Below are 15,627 nucleotides of genomic sequence, written 5' to 3' on the forward strand. Positions count from 1 at the left end.
GGTTTAATTAGGGATTTGTTATAATTAAATTATATTATTAGATTAGTTTATTATATTGTTTAGTTAAGGGATTATTATATTAGGTTTTTATTAAGTTTTTAAATTTTTTTTCTGATTAAATAATTGAGTTGGAATTAAAATTTTTTTTTTTTATTTTTTAATTAAAAAAATATATAAAAGCCACATGTAATTGATGACTAGGACAAAATTAAGGTCCGGCAGCATTTGACCTTAATTGAATTAAAAAAAAAATCTTAGGGACCCAATTTGATGCGAAAATTTTACAGGTCCTGGAATTGATTCCCTTTACAATTTCAAGGGTCTTCTGATGTATTAAGCCTAATAATAATAATGAAGCGGACGCAGAAAATCCAGGAAATTCAACAATTTATATAAACAGCATTTTATTCAATCATCCCAATTTTTTTTCCAAACCCTGCAATACAACACAACCATCAGCAAGAAGCTGCATCCAATGGATGGAATAGGATACATAATTACATATTTACAGCTCGGGAGGATTGAAACAAGTAGTGGAAAAGCAAAATACATGATGCATTTCTGTTAATGTTTAGATATATACACAAATATTCACAAACATATTAAGCGTATACACAAGCGGAAGAAGGGAATGATTTGACAGCAATCTTCTCTACCAATTCCCACTGATATTCTAATGTCGGATGGTATATACAATTTCATAGTGTCCAGGATCTGCAATAGAACAAAAGTTGTCAACTTAATATAAAGCTGTCAAGAACAGAACAAAGATATCAGAACTAGGTTGAGTTGGTGGAGATGACTCAAGTACAAGTTTCTTATTACAGAGCATCAGACATTGTCAATTTGTCTGTGAAATAAGCTTAATACCTGTTATTCGCCTTCTTTCCAGCCCTAAGTTGATTAAGTTTGTCCCTCCAAAGAGCTGAAGTTGCATAAGAAACGAGAGGTACAAATGTACAATCTTATATAGTTAGTTCATAAGAAATGTAATCTTGCACAACTTACATCCCAAACCCAATTTAATGCATGTACCAAACCAAGGAAAAATCACTCAACTGAAATGGACTTTTAAAACATGTTAAGCTTCAAAACGATAGAAAAATAAGAATAAAAATTAAGCTTATAGTAGCACATCTGCTGATAGACTACTACAAAAATTCCGTTGCTTTATACATTACAGGCTTCTTATTTCAAGTAATAATACCAAATAAAGTTTATAAAGGTGATGAAATTGGAACAGTTTAAGTTGACTGCTCCAACTGGTAAGGGTCAAAGCATCAAAACATTGCTGTGGACTACAATCAAAATGAATATAATTAGCAGGCTCAGTCATCATACATGTACATGACATCAATAAAACTTCTGTTATGCATCATGTATCATACAAAGAAAGAAAGAAAATTGAAAACCTAATAAACAAATAAATTAAAGAAATAATAAGAAAGAAAATAATTACCAGCATCTTGATAGCGTTCTTCTCCAACAGCTTTCATCATGTTCTCCAAAAGATTGAACTCCTTGGTTTCAGTACAAGGCTTATTGCTTGGTCTGCATTAAGTCACTTTCCGTTAGTAAACTAGTACTTCAAGATGGAAAAAGAGCTCGTAATGAGACTGATTCCAACAGTTTAATATCTAAAAAAATGCCCAGAACAGAAATTATTCATACCACAGATAAGTCATATGGGCTTAAAATGAATCATAAAAAACCTACCGGTCCAGTTCAGTGAATAATGGGCCGTCTGAACCAGGAGACTGTGTTGAAAGTTTGCCTGACTCAATTACTCTCATTCCATCACTGTATGCCAAATACTTGTTGACTTGTATTGGCACCTACAACAATGGGGTACCAGTTAAAACTATGGTAAACAAGTTTCATTTAAGTTATCAAACTTATAATATTTGGAATTTGGTCCTAATAGGCAACATTTCACAAAACTATCCAACAGTGAATCCAAAAGCATATAAAACTTGGCTCAACAATTTAAGCTTGTCCCAAAAGTAAATGTCTTTTCTCCCAGAAGTTTTCTAACATGAACTAAGGCACAATCAACAAGGACTAAGCAAAGCCATAAGAAAAGGTACTATGCTGTAAGTGATATAATGTATTCATATGATTGAATTTACATAGATTACCTTGCATCTAACAGCAATGTTGATAGCATCTGAAGGTCGAAGGTCAAAGCTCACACATTCTTCCTCATTTCCAACCTATACCAAGCATAAGTCACACACACATTAACACAACCCTTCGGGAATTTTTTTTGATGGGGCAGAAAGGAAAAGTGTCAAAGTGAGTAAAATACCTTAGAAAGATATATCTGAGCAAAATATGCCTCATGAACTCTCTTAGTAACTCTAACAGCTCTGACCTGCATAAGCAGAAAATTATCCCATTTGATTATTAATATCATTAGGACAGCATGAATGAAATATCACACTACAATCAAGTTAAGGAGAGTGAAACAGCACACAGATAAAAACAGAACCATACTTGGTAACCCATCTTGTCAATCATCTCCTTCACTACTTGATATAAAGTAGGTCTTGCCTGATACAGCAACTAAATAGTTAGAATCCTTTTTTTTATAAGCCAAAATAGTTAGTATCCATGAAGGTAAGTCACAGAAAAGCATAACCATTCTGGATCCAAATTTGACTAGTAATAAATCTGAGAAGACATACTATTTGAACATTGCGTACTGCTGCCATTAATAAGACACTTGGCATCTCCACTGCAAATAAAGACAAACCACAAATTCAGGGTGGGAAACATGTAATATTACCATAACAGTATGTAAGAAGTAAATTTTATGCTATGTTTAAATATCCCTTGGTACCACCAATACAAATCGATGTTACCACTCACTTACACATAAAAAATGATCAAAAGTGATTAACTTTCATACTTAACTTATATCCAAATACACATAGGGAGTAAAAGACATACAAACAATGATGGGTAGAAGTAGACCAGTCCCATCCTCCATCTTCAACACAATAGCAGGATGGGGTGCATAATCAGGAAGCAGCCCTCCTTGAGGGTTGTTGTGGATGCATCTCACATGTCTACCATCCCTCATCTTGATCAGAAAACCATCTGCTCCACTCTTCACCTCAACTACACAACAACATCACAGCACAGTCTATCAGTATATAGTAACATAGATCACACTGATCACCAAGTCAGGCTTCATCATCAATCAATAAACTAACAAATATAACTACATAACTTATTGTAGCTAAACTAAACAATATTAATCATACCAGCTTCAACAATACTGGAGTTAACATAATCTTCATCATTCTGATTAAAATTTTCTGCCATACTTCCACTCCCATTTGAGGAAGAGTTGAAGCTGCAATGCACAGTCATGCACCTTCTCATGTTCACATGAGAAGAAAGGGCACCACTGGCTTTACCTTTGCTACCACCACCAGTGAGTCCCCAAAATTCAGTTCTAGAGTTCATTGATCCAATCATAGGCATAGAAACACTGCAAGACCCTGCTACTTTAGCAAGGCAAACAACTGGTCCTTTCAGAGAACCCATTTCAGAAAAAACCTACACAAAATCCCAAATCGGTGAGTTACATGGATTTATGATTCTGGGTCACAGAGAAATCGATTAATTCAGAATCAGTCACCTCAGGGATCACGGTAATTTGCTTGTTTCTCACGGATTTGAGAAGATTATGTAGGAAAAGGAAGAATCGATTCAGAGAGTTTTGATTGATGCTTGTTAGGGTAGAATCAATTCAGAGAATCATGTAGAAATGAGAATTGAGAGTGGGAAATTGAGATCTGGAGTAAGAGAATGAAGGGGAATTAAAAGGAGAGGATAAGAGATTCTAATTTGGCAGGATCGTAAATATCTTTTGAGTAACCATTCATCCACCGCATGCATCGTATTCAGATAATTAAGTGAAATCACCCTTCTACCCTCCCTGCTTTTAATTCCTCTAGATTAACACCACACCAAACTTTTATTTTCTTAAAAAAAATCTCATATATAATTGATTCTTAAACTTAACTATTTCTCTATTTGGTACAGGAGAAAAAGAAAAGAAAAAACAAATGAAAAGGACAAACAAAAGAAAAACGGGAACACCCCGGCTAATGCCTCATAAACAAGGTTTGAATAGTATTTGCAAGTAACAAGAAGATCAATCCCAGTTGAAATAGAAATAAATGAATCTCTTTAACAAGTACTATACTTGGCCAGAGAATCAACACAAGTGTTATCTTCTCTCAACATGTGATTAAGCAGCACCCTCCAAGGATGCTAGCTCCATAAGATCAATGATGTCTTATATGAGCGAAGCGTAACAATGATGATCAATGAGAAGGCACACGACTCACCAAAGAATAGGCTTAATAGAGTTCGTGTGGTAGTTGACAACACAAGAAGAGAAGAGGACTGACCTTGGCTGACTTTGGCTCACAACACCACCAAGGGAGAAAGCTCTGTGGATATCATATGTCATATCAATAATGTTAATTGACAAGTACTTGGTCACTCAACCTTAGATTCTTCATGCAAACCGAGTTCCTAACGTGTCAAACTTCAAAGTAGCACAAGCGATCGGGGAGGAATGTCAAAGCAAAAGCTTTAAACATGCGTGAGCATCAAGTTCGAAAACGCCCTATCAATCACATTAAAATACATCGACAAATATTAGTTAATAAAAAGGCTATTGCATCTTTTATTTTTAAACTTTTGTCAATTAGTCGAGAATAAAAATAAATTATATTAATATATTTAAAAAAATAATTTGATGTATCATTAATGGGTTATTATTCGAACTCAACTAATAAAATATTTAAGTAAAATAAAAATGAGTTTAATTAATATGCATTGATAATGTAAAAAAATTACACTCTCATCTAATTAAAATTCATCGATTTATCATGTAAAAAAGTTAGAGTTAAAGTTAAATTGGAATTTGAATATAAAAATATTTAATATGAAAATGGAGAAATGAGATTAGATACGTGTGTAAAACTATTTACACAGTCAATTCATATAAATTTTATTTTTAAATGTCAATTCATATAAATTAAATTCAATAAAAATTATAATAAATCTTAATTGTAACCATTATAAAAAGCTAAAACCACACTGCAATATTTTCTCATTTTTTCTGATATAAGCCAAGTCATTGGATTTAAAATTAGCACTAGGGTGATTTTCTTCCCCTTTTAATTAAGGAATTATTATCTTTCACCTGGTATTTTTGTTTTCTAGATTTCCACAAAAAAAAACTAATTAAAATACAATTATGCCCTAAATTTACTTAACTACTATGATGATGATGACAAAGCTAATGAGACATGAAAGGACATGTACGTCTTTTGGTATAACAAGCCTCGGCCAGTCTGACAAATATGGCGTGGTATGAATGAATGATTGACCAACATTGCCGGCAGCAGAAGCAGAGTAGATCAATACTCCCGGAGAAATGCCACGTGCACAAACACCTGTCCCACGATGTGGATAAGGTGCTTTCCTTATGTGCTTTCCACATTTAATTTTTAAGTTCTAAATTCAGAAAATGTGAGTTTCATGGGTAAATCTTTTTTTCTTTTTTCTTGAAAGATGGGTAAATCAACATAGTAAGAAAAATGTTTGACATACCATTTGGAAAGTAAAACTTATTTCATTGGAAAAAACGTAGACAACGTCATTCACCTCAAGGGATGAGCAACCCTTTCTAGGTGCAATTACACACTTTGAATTTAGGGATGATAGTTGAAATAAGAGAAAAGACTCAAGCTTAGAATTGTGAAATTGCACTTTTGATTCTCATTTAACAATACACAATCTATTTATACATCTTACAATAACACTCATTAGTTATAACTAATCTCAGTTAGTTATAACCAACCTAATGACACATCACTAATCATGATGACTCATCACTATTAATGCTGACTCAGCTCTAACACCCTCCCTTAAACTGAACTTGGTAACAAACACAAACAAGTCAGTTTACACTTATGTAAAACAGTATTACAACTCAGTTCAACACATCTACTTAAGCATCCTGCAAACTCCAAGTTCCTTCCTAAGCTTGACAAAAGTATCAGCCTTCAGAGGCTTTGTCAGTATATCAGCAACCTGCTCAGCTGTGCCACAGTGAACCAGCTCTATTCTTCCATCTTTTACCAAATCTCTTAGAAAATGGTACCTAACATCAATATGTTTGCTACGACCATGCATAACTGGATTCTTGGACAATTTAACTGCTGAACTATTATCACAGAAAATTACAGAACTCTTGCTTTGAGAGAAGCATAGTGAGTCTAGAATTATGTTCAGCCAAATGCACTGACAAGCACACATAGCTGCAGAGATGAATTCAGCCTCAATGGTAGAGAGACTTACCACTGCTTGTTTCTTAGATGCCCAAGCAATAGATCCAGAACCAAGTAGAAAGACATATCCAGAGGTACTCTTTCTGTCATCAATATCATCAGCATAATCACTATCAGTGAAAGCCACTAGTTCTCTCCCTCATTTCCTGCTGTACATTATCCCAAAATCCTCAGTTCCTTTTAGATATCTCATGATTCTCTTTACTGCCAGAAGATGTTGTTCTATAGGCCTATCCATATATCTGCTCACCAAACACACAGAATACATAAGATCAGGTCTGGTGGCAGTAAGGAACATGAGACTACCAACCATTTGCTTAAACTCAGTGGTATCAACTTCAATTCCTCCACCTTGCTTAGACAATTTGCTCCCTGGAACTATAGGATTGTTAACTTGATTACAGCTGCTCATCCCAAACCTGTCTAACACTTCCCTTGCATATTTTCCTTGACTAATGAAAATGCCCTCTGCACTCTGAGTTACCTCTACACCAAGAAAATAACTCATCTTACCAAGATCACTCATATCAAACTCATTCTTTATGGAAGTCTTGAAATCTTCAAACATCTGATCACTGTTTCCAGTGAAGATCAGATCATCCACATACAAGCTAACTATAAAAAGTCCATTACTGTCACTTTTGACAAACAAAGTATGTTCAGAGGGACATTTCAAGAACTTTTCCTTGTGAAAGTAAGATTCAATCTTACTGTACCAGGCTCTTGGAGCTTGTCTGAGTCCATACAAAGCTTTGCTAAGCTTATACACCTTATCTTCATCACCTTTCTTCAAATACCCCTGAGGCTGCTCAACATAAACTGTTTCTTCTAACTCACCATGTAAGAAAGCACTCTTCACATCAAGCTGATAAACCATCCAACCTCTAATAGTAGCAATAGCTAAAATGGTTCTGATAGTATCCCACCGAGCCACAGGTGCAAACACCTCTGTGAAATCAATTCCCTCCTTTTGAGCATACCCCTTGGCAACCAATCTAGCTTTGTACTTCTCTATGTCTTCCTTCTCATTGTACTTGGTCTTATATACCCACTTAACTCCAATGCTTTTGGCCCCTGTAGGAAGTCTGACCAGATTCCATGTGTGGTTCTTCTCAATTGCTTCAATCTCAATGACCATTGCTTTTCTCCATTTGTCACTCTTCACTGCTTCTTGAAAAGTTACAGGATCAGTTGAAATTGAGAGAACTGAAAGGTTATAATCATCATCATCCAAATCAGTACCACTCACATACTCCCTCATCCATTCAGGTTGTTGAACATTTCTCTTCATTCTTCTACTCATCACTGCATCTGATTCCTCAAGATGAGGTGATGGAGTTTGTACAGGAGAAGACTCTACTAGTTCAGAAGGTTGTTGAGATGATGAACTAGTTGATACAACTGACTGCTGCTGCTGATGAGTAGAAGGTGGGACATCATTGTGTTCCACACTACTATCTCCATGATCCACTAACTCAGCTTCACTCTCCTTTCCCTTATTCCAGTCCCACTTCCCAGATTCATCAAAGACAACATCCCTACTAATGATAATCTTCTTTGTAGCTGGATCAAAAAGTCTATATGCTTTAGACCAGTGTTATTAAACTCGGACCGGTGATCGACTCGGTCAAGGTGCTGGGTCAATGAGTCAATGGTTCAACCGTTGGGTCACTGGTTCAACCCCTTAAACCGGAAATACATATAATAAATAATATATAATGAATCCTTGAACAAATTATATCCATTGTCATGATGGTTGGCATAAATCTTTTTTAATGACATGTCACGTTCGAATCAAGTGGGCACAAAATACTCTTGTTTTTTTCCACCTGCGACAAGTTATAATTCCTTTTGTATTGGGCAGCTTTTTTTTTTTCAAAATTGGGCAGCTTATATGAACATATTGGGCCGCCCATATAAGGCCTAAATACTTATTAAAATCAATAGTTTAATTCAAGCTTTACAAAGTAAAGCCCAAATAACTTAAACCCTAATATTTGTTCTCCTCATATGGCACTTTAGTTACAGCCGCACTCCTTCTAATTTCTCCTCTATTCACCATTTCTTTTCATTTTTCTTGTACCTGCTTGCTGCTGTAACTAGATGTCCAGATCTTATGTTGTGAGACCAATGGTATATGAGATACCACACGGCTGGAATACTGGAACCTTGGGTTGTTTCAATCTTCTGCATCTCTTCTCCATTCTTCTATTAATCCATCCCATTGCATGTTCAGAACCTCATCTCTGATTCTTTTTTAGATAAGCAAACCTCATCTCTATTTTTTTGAAATGACAAAACTCGGTCGGTTCAAGTCACCGGTTTTTCACGAAACCGGCCGGTTTGTTCCGATTCATACCGATTCTCACCGGGTTGAATGCATGGCTGATCCAATCTCTGACTCGAACCGCTCACCTGTCCGGGTCCCGGTCGGACCGGTCCAACCGGCCGGTCCGAGCCGAGTTTAATAACACTGCTTTAGACTTTCACTTGTCCCAAGAAGAATACATGTATTGCTTCTATGATCAAGCTTCGTTCTCTGATTTTTTGGAATGTGCACATAAGCTAAGCATCCAAACACCCTGAAGTAATGAACAACAGGTTTAACTCCACTCCACCCCTCTTCAGGTGTAACATCATTTACTGCATGTGTGGGACTCCTATTCTGTACATAGACAGCCCATTTGACTGCTTCTGGCCAAAACTCCTTGGGGACATCTTTTTCTGATAGCATGCTTCTCACAGTGTTCATGATTGTTCTATTCTTCCTCTCAGCCACCCCATTTTGTTGTGGAGTATATGGAGCAGTAAGTTGCCTTTTGATGCCATGATCACTGCAGAACTTTTCAAAATCTTTGGAGGTGAATTCACCTCCCCTATCAGTCCTCAAACCACAAATCATTTCTCCACTCTCCTTTTCAACAGCCATTTTAAACTTCTTAAAAACTTCCAATGCAGAAGTTTTCTCAACCAAGAAGTACACCCATGTTTTTCTACAGAAATCATCAATGAAGGTAATGAAATACCTTTTGTTACTATTAGATTCTGGCTTAATGGGTCCACACAAATCAGCATGAATAAGTTCGAATCTCTTTGATGCTCTCCAAGTAGTCCGCTGAGGAAATGAATCCCTATGTTGCTTTCCTTTAGAGCAATCACTACAAATGCTATCAGATTCCCTTAGAACAGGAAGCCCTCTGACCATGGATTGTTGAGAAAGCAATTTCAATCCCCTCCATCCAAGATGACCATATCTCCTATGCCAGAGGCTTGTGACATCTTCTTTAGTAATTTTGTAGCATTTGGAAGTCATGACAGTTGCTAGAATACCATACATCCTATTTGAAGACTTTCTAGTTTGCATGATAAGACCCTTCTGAGGATGAAAAACTCTGCACCAACCTTCTAAAAACATGATATTCAAGCCTTTCTCTTGTAGCTGGCCTATACTCAGTAGATTATTTTTCAATTTTGGTATAAAATATACTTCAGAAATTACTTGTGTAAGCCCTCCAATTTTCAATTTAATACTACCCTTCCCTTTAACAATCATCTTGGAATCATCCCCAAGTCTAACAAAGGTAGTAAAATCATCATCTATCATGTGAAACCAATCTTTCACTCCACACATATGGTTACTACAGCCAAAGTCTAAGTACCATACCTTCTTTTCTATGCCTTCATCCTTGATTTCTGAATGAGCCATAAGGAGAAGTTCCTCATCATCTTCCTGCAGCTCAGCATAGTTTGCACTATCATCCCAAGAAGGACATTCATACTGAAAATGCCCCATTTTATGACACTTGTAACATTCAATGCTTTCCTTGTTCACATTTCTTCCTCTTCCTCGCCCATAGCCTCCTCTCCCAGATCGACCTCTGCCCCTTCCTCCATTCTTGTTGGAATTGGTGATCTTGAGAGCTTGTTCCTCCTCTTTGTATCCCTTCATCCTTTGCTCGTGAACAAGAAGACTGCTCTGAAGTGCATCTACAGTGAGTTCAGTTACATTGTTTGATTCCTCAATGGAACAAACAACATAATTGAATTTCTCAAACATCGATCTCAGAATCTTCTCAACGATCATGGTTTCTTTCACCTCCTCGCCTTGAATCTTCATCTTGTTTGCAATAACCAGAGTTCTTGCAAAGTAATCATTCACAGATTCACCCTCCTTCATTACCAACACTTCAAATTCACGTCTCAAAGTTTGAAGATGAGCTCGCTTTACCTTGCTCGATCCCTGGAATTTGGATCGCATCGATTCCCAGATATCCTTCGATGTATCCTTGCATAGAATCGTCTCCATGATACTTCGTTCAATCGATTGGAACAAGTAGTTCTTGGCCTTCAGATCTTTGAGCTTGATCGCATCATTCTCCTTTTTCTGCGCCTCTGTTGCGTTTACAAGAAGCGCTGGAATCCCCGTCTCGACCAAGCTCCATAACTCCTTCGATCGCAGTAGGTTCTCCATCAACATGGCCTAGTGGTCATAGTAGCCATCAAACTTCGGCACCGTCGGCGGAGCGAAACCGCTCGCGTTCTCCGCCATGAGAATCAACCTTCACCAATTCACTCGTCTTTCTCACGCTTGCTCTGTCTTCACTCTCTTTTTCACTCTTTCTCCTATCAAGAACAATCTCTCACACTTTCTTGGTTCAGGCCCCTTTCGGAGCTCTGATACCAAATGTTGAAATCAGAGAAAAGACTCAAGCTTAGAATTGTGAAATTGCACTTCTGATTCTCATTCAACAATACACAATCTATTTATACATCTTACAATAACACTCATTAGTTATAACTAATCTCAGTTAGTTATAACCAACCTAATGACACATCACTAATCTTGATGACTCATCACTATTAATGCTGACTCAACTCTAACAATGATATCTATTTTGTTTTATCCATAATTTATCATTTACTTGATTGTTCTAACCTATGAATCTAGAATTAAATTTAAATTATTGTTTTATGGTGGATCGTGTTAAAAATCTATTCATCCACAAACCATGTTTTTACCGACTAATTCAGTAAGTTATTTGAAATATAATACTTATGTGCTTAAATTAATTTGTAGATGAGTCATTTTTAACTTATTAACATGTTTTTTTTCCAAGTTAGACATAGCCAGACACTTAAAATCATGTTAGGTAACCTGAAATAAAATGGCTGCCAAAAAAAGAAAGTAAAAGTTAATGGTACAATATGTTTTAATTTAATGGATCAAACTTGGCTATCCTTGGGTCTTGTGATAGAAGACCAAGTTTGGTCCATTAAACTAATAATTAAAATAACAAGGGACATGTTTTTAGCTCCTAACATGGTCTCGGAATTCTCTCCTTCTTTTCTCCGAGATCATGTTCAGCTTAACTTTCATTTGATTGGAAAAGGTTGATCAGTACTAAGTCGCTCTACCAAAGTTTGGTTGTTGCCACACCTCACTGATGATGCAATCGCCTGCTATGTACGACATGCACGACAATGGCACGAGACAGAGGCCTCGGCTTCTAAGATCTTGCGTTGTTTCCCCATCTGCTTCGTCTGTGGCTGTACCCTGTCAATATGAATAAGAAGTATCAGTTTCAATGACAAACCCATGCTAGCTCAATATGCATTGTGCACTATTATATATGTTATTGCTTCATACATGACGGATCCAAAAACTTTAACTTGTTGGACAACATATATTACATATTCTTCAGTCCTAATTAAAGCCATGTTAAACAAGAGTGAGCGTGTGCGCACGATCATCTAGTGTTAAACGAGAAATTGTGAATGTGTGCATGTTTGGTAGCATTTCTCTAGCTAATAGTAATAGAATCCTTATATACTTACCCCTTGCATGGTTCTGTTAGTGTGGTTCTGTGATGGCTTCTTCATGTATGGAACACTCAGTGTCTGTACCATGAATGAAGACTTAAGTTAGAATCAATGAAGAAATGATTAATGACATTGTCACATGGTGGAAACTTATACAAGTTATATAAATATATATACCTCGACTTGGCCTTGAAGGAATTTGATGTATCCAATAGCTTCCATGAGTACAGATGCTGTGTCCGTCTGCAAAAATTAATTAATTCACAATATTAATTAATTTAAGTTCCACAAATTAAACAACCATGTCCATAAGTGTGTGAAAGTATTGTCATCTCATCTGGTTACCTTGCCAAAAGGAGCAACCAACTGCTGAAGAGCTGCAATCCTATCTCCTAATTTTTCTTTCCTAACCTTCAAAGGTGGCGGGCATGGAGGGCGTGATGAATCCAATCGTGATTTCTTCGACGCTGTTTGAGATTCACAAACCATGGACTCCATCAAAGTGCCGGGTCTCTTAGCTTCTGCTCCGCCATTGGTGAAGTGTGAAGAAGGCTGCTGCTAATTATATAAAATGAGTAAAGATTAGTCCAATAATAATTGAAGTGGCATGGCCCGCTAGCTGGTCAATGAAAAAAAGAAGCCAAAAGAAAAGGAAAAAGATGATAAATTCTGATTAAAGATATATATGTGTTCCATGTAAAAAGCATCCCTAATGTGGCAACAAAGAGAAGGCTGATTCTTCTTTCTTACAAGTTAATAAAAAAAAAATTACAGTAAAGGGTAACTGCTTTCTTATTTTTATTTTTTCCAGATCCTTTGGCAAGTCAACTTATATTTGAGGCTGTTCATGTTTCATTTGCATGTTTCATTTTTTCCATGTTTCATTCGGTATGAGCACGCAGTCCTTAGATCTATAACTCAACTATAATTTGCATGTTTCATTTTTTCCATGTTGTAGACTCACTACTACTCTGGTTAGAAGTTACAACTTACAAGTCTTAGATTCTAAATAAACGTTCTGTCTTGAATTCTGGGCAAATCCTAAAACCAAATTAACATGCCCTTAATTGAGAAATGAAAATTAAAAGATAAATTAAAGAAGGAATAAATACTCACAATATTAGTAGTGTTACTACACGAGGACCTGTGATTAGGGTGCTGCATATGATGAAGACTAAAAGAAAGGTTGTGATCACTGAATGCACCAAGATCATGGTCATCCTGTGAATGCTGGCTCAAACCCGCACTGAATGATCCTGTTGGTGTTAATAGATCTAAGGACTGCGTGCTCATACCGAAAGAGCTTGAAACTGAAGTGGAATAAGTGGGTGATATACTTATACTTGGGTAAATCTGGCTAAAGTTCCCTCTACTTGTTGTACCGCTCAAATTGGGATAATAACTTTGAGCACTGTGCAAAAGCTTTTTCTCATTCATATCTCTCTGCTCACTCTTCATCTGTGCAGTGGAAGGAGTGTTTAGTATTTCACTGAATTTGGGGGGGAAAATTGAGATCTCTTCCTTACTTGCCCACTGGTAATGATAACCTAAATCTTGGATCATAGATTCTCTTGAAGTGGGATCAGCTTCTTGAAAGTTTTGATTGAAGTTACTACCTGCATTCCTATATATGTAAATCACAATTAGAATTTAAAGATACCATATAGGAGTCCACTTAATTTAAGCCCTAGCTAGTCTAGTACAAATAGTACATGTGCATGTTCCAAACACAGAAAAGATAGTACAATGCATTTATGATAATTAACATGAGAATCAAGGCTAAGAAAATGGACAGTGAAGTATATAAAATCAGCTAGATACACATATACATGATGCTTAAGAAATTAAAGTCTAAGAAGATACATGAAATTAGTTTTAGAAGGGACTTACAAAGTGATATTTGGCGTCCAAGAATGGTTGGTTCCGCCAACATGAGCATAGGAGGATGGGGGTGATAAAGAAGAAGCTTCAAGAGGGTGTTGAGGATGATGATATTGGAGATTGTTGTTGGTAGATTCCATAATGAAATATGAATTTACTATATGGTCTTAAAGGGAAAGGGAAAGGAATAAGATTGAAAATCCCAAGATGATCAAGTACTTAGTGATTAAAATTATAAATAGCTAGAGCAAGCTTTGCTTTGGTGAACGGAAGGAAGGGAATCTGCCAGTACTATTCAAAGGAACACAGTTCCAGGTGACCTTGCTAGCTGCTTTTCTTTTCCCATCACTTTTCTCAGTTTTTCTCTTTACTCTTTCTTTCAAAGTATCCTTGAAAAGGAAGGAAGAAAGAGAGAGATATGATGAGTATTTCATTTCCATGCCCATACCCTTCTCTTTCTGACTTTTAATTATTTAATTTCAAGCCAACTTCACTTTCCTCACTTTTTTCGTCCCCTTTTTCCGTCCTGCAGCTTTGAGTGCATAAATTAAATAAATTGATAATTTTGTCCTTTTATATATCTCTTCACCCACTTTTTGATCACTACTCTTTCAACAAAATTATCCTCTCTGCAATTACAGGAAGGTGTTTACATTCTCCCTATGCCATGATTAAAAATTATCCCTTAGATCCCAAGGCTTTGAACAAAGTTCTGCTATTTGAAATCATAGCACCCACGCTTACTAGCTTCATCTCTCTCTTTCTTTCTTTCTTTACACCGCACACATGTCCAAGGTTATGGTGTTACGTGGTTCTTGCTGAATTCCCCCAACACCACTCGATTTAATTAACTTTATAATGTTCCTGTCTACATAAAACATAATGATCAAGATGATCGAACGATTATAATGGAAGTTTAATATGTTGATAAAAGAAAAAAGAGATGAAGAAAAGTATAAGAGTATGCACTAATGAGACCGAGAGGTTTAGACACTACATATTTACTTAAAATTTTCATTTCACATTTGAATTCTCAACATTTTTTTCTGTCAAGTGCTAGTTATCACCACATTATTATACTCCCCCGTAGCGCAAACTATCAACACTTGCATCACCATTTGCTTCACCATATTAACGAGATATGTTGGATGACTACAATGTCAAATGGACTTACAATATAAAGAGATGTCGTCCCTCTATCTCCATAACTAATAATATTAGAGTCAATGGTTTGTGAAACTATGGTGTGATCAAACGGCCTTTTTCTTATTGATGCCTTGAAGAAATACAAGAAAACTTTTGAAAAAATGTTAAAAATAATCAAAACTAGACATCCACTTAATGTTGGATGATGAGATCATCCATTACAAATTATATTGTCTCAACCAATTGTGTTAAGCCCTTGACCTTTTTTGGCGTATGACAAGAAATAATTTGTCAAGAAGACTTTGGACTATAAAGTGGCACGAAAAAATGGTGAAAACAATTGCAAGCCTTATTCTAAACGGACCTTGGCTTTTGCTTTTGCTTTCCGGCTGCGCAATTA

The 15,627-nt window shown here is 36.2% G+C and overlaps 2 protein-coding genes across 4 annotated transcripts; both read right to left on the reverse strand.

The window, feature by feature from the left end:
* Positions 1–387: 387 nt before the first annotated feature.
* On the reverse strand, positions 388–3,862 carry LOC130727757 (bifunctional nuclease 1-like). The gene is made up of 11 exons (XM_057578995.1): positions 3,650–3,862; positions 3,270–3,567; positions 2,953–3,123; positions 2,688–2,737; positions 2,497–2,553; positions 2,309–2,374; positions 2,139–2,213; positions 1,717–1,835; positions 1,460–1,551; positions 871–925; positions 388–714 (listed from the first exon to the last, which is right to left on the reverse strand). The coding sequence occupies exons 2-11, from the start codon at positions 3,553–3,555 to the stop codon at positions 699–701; spliced, it is 987 nt and encodes a 328-aa protein (XP_057434978.1). The 5' UTR covers positions 3,556–3,567; positions 3,650–3,862; the 3' UTR covers positions 388–698.
* A 7,600-nt stretch (positions 3,863–11,462) lies between these two features.
* On the reverse strand, positions 11,463–14,521 carry LOC130727758 (transcription factor bHLH110-like). Of its 3 annotated transcripts, none has more exons than XM_057578997.1 (6): positions 14,091–14,521; positions 13,317–13,824; positions 12,546–12,755; positions 12,378–12,443; positions 12,216–12,278; positions 11,463–11,934 (listed from the first exon to the last, which is right to left on the reverse strand). In XM_057578997.1, the coding sequence occupies exons 1-6, from the start codon at positions 14,219–14,221 to the stop codon at positions 11,782–11,784; spliced, it is 1,131 nt and encodes a 376-aa protein (XP_057434980.1). In that variant the 5' UTR covers positions 14,222–14,521; the 3' UTR covers positions 11,463–11,781. The 3 variants fall into 3 exon arrangements, with proteins under 3 accessions (XP_057434980.1, XP_057434979.1, XP_057434981.1); XM_057578996.1 differs by having other exon boundaries at positions 12,546–12,758; XM_057578998.1 differs by having other exon boundaries at positions 12,546–12,758; positions 13,317–13,816; positions 14,091–14,211.
* Positions 14,522–15,627: the final 1,106 nt, after the last annotated feature.

This window comes from Lotus japonicus, chromosome 1 (assembly GCF_012489685.1).
Source record: "Lotus japonicus ecotype B-129 chromosome 1, LjGifu_v1.2".
NCBI lineage: Eukaryota > Viridiplantae > Streptophyta > Magnoliopsida > Fabales > Fabaceae > Lotus > Lotus japonicus.

Bases quoted from the DNA above. Each gene is read 5' to 3' on its own strand.
- LOC130727757 (XM_057578995.1), bottom strand. From the start codon at position 3,555: ATGGGTTCTCTGAAAGGACCAGTTGTTTGCCTTGCTAAAGTAGCAGGG. The intron at 2,738-2,952 runs GTATGTCTTTTA...CTTTATTTGCAG, and splicing joins ACTTCTACCCATCATTGTTT to TGGAGATGCCAAGTGTCTTA. The intron at 926-1,459 runs GTAATTATTTTC...ATGCAACTTCAG, and splicing joins AGAACGCTATCAAGATGCTG to CTCTTTGGAGGGACAAACTT.
- LOC130727758 (XM_057578996.1), bottom strand. From the start codon at position 14,221: ATGGAATCTACCAACAACAATCTCCAATATCATCATCCTCAACACCCT. The intron at 13,825-14,090 runs GTAAGTCCCTTC...TTACATATATAG, and splicing joins TGGACGCCAAATATCACTTT to GAATGCAGGTAGTAACTTCA. The intron at 12,444-12,545 runs GTAACCAGATGA...TAATTTTTGCAG, and splicing joins TGGTTGCTCCTTTTGGCAAG to ACGGACACAGCATCTGTACT.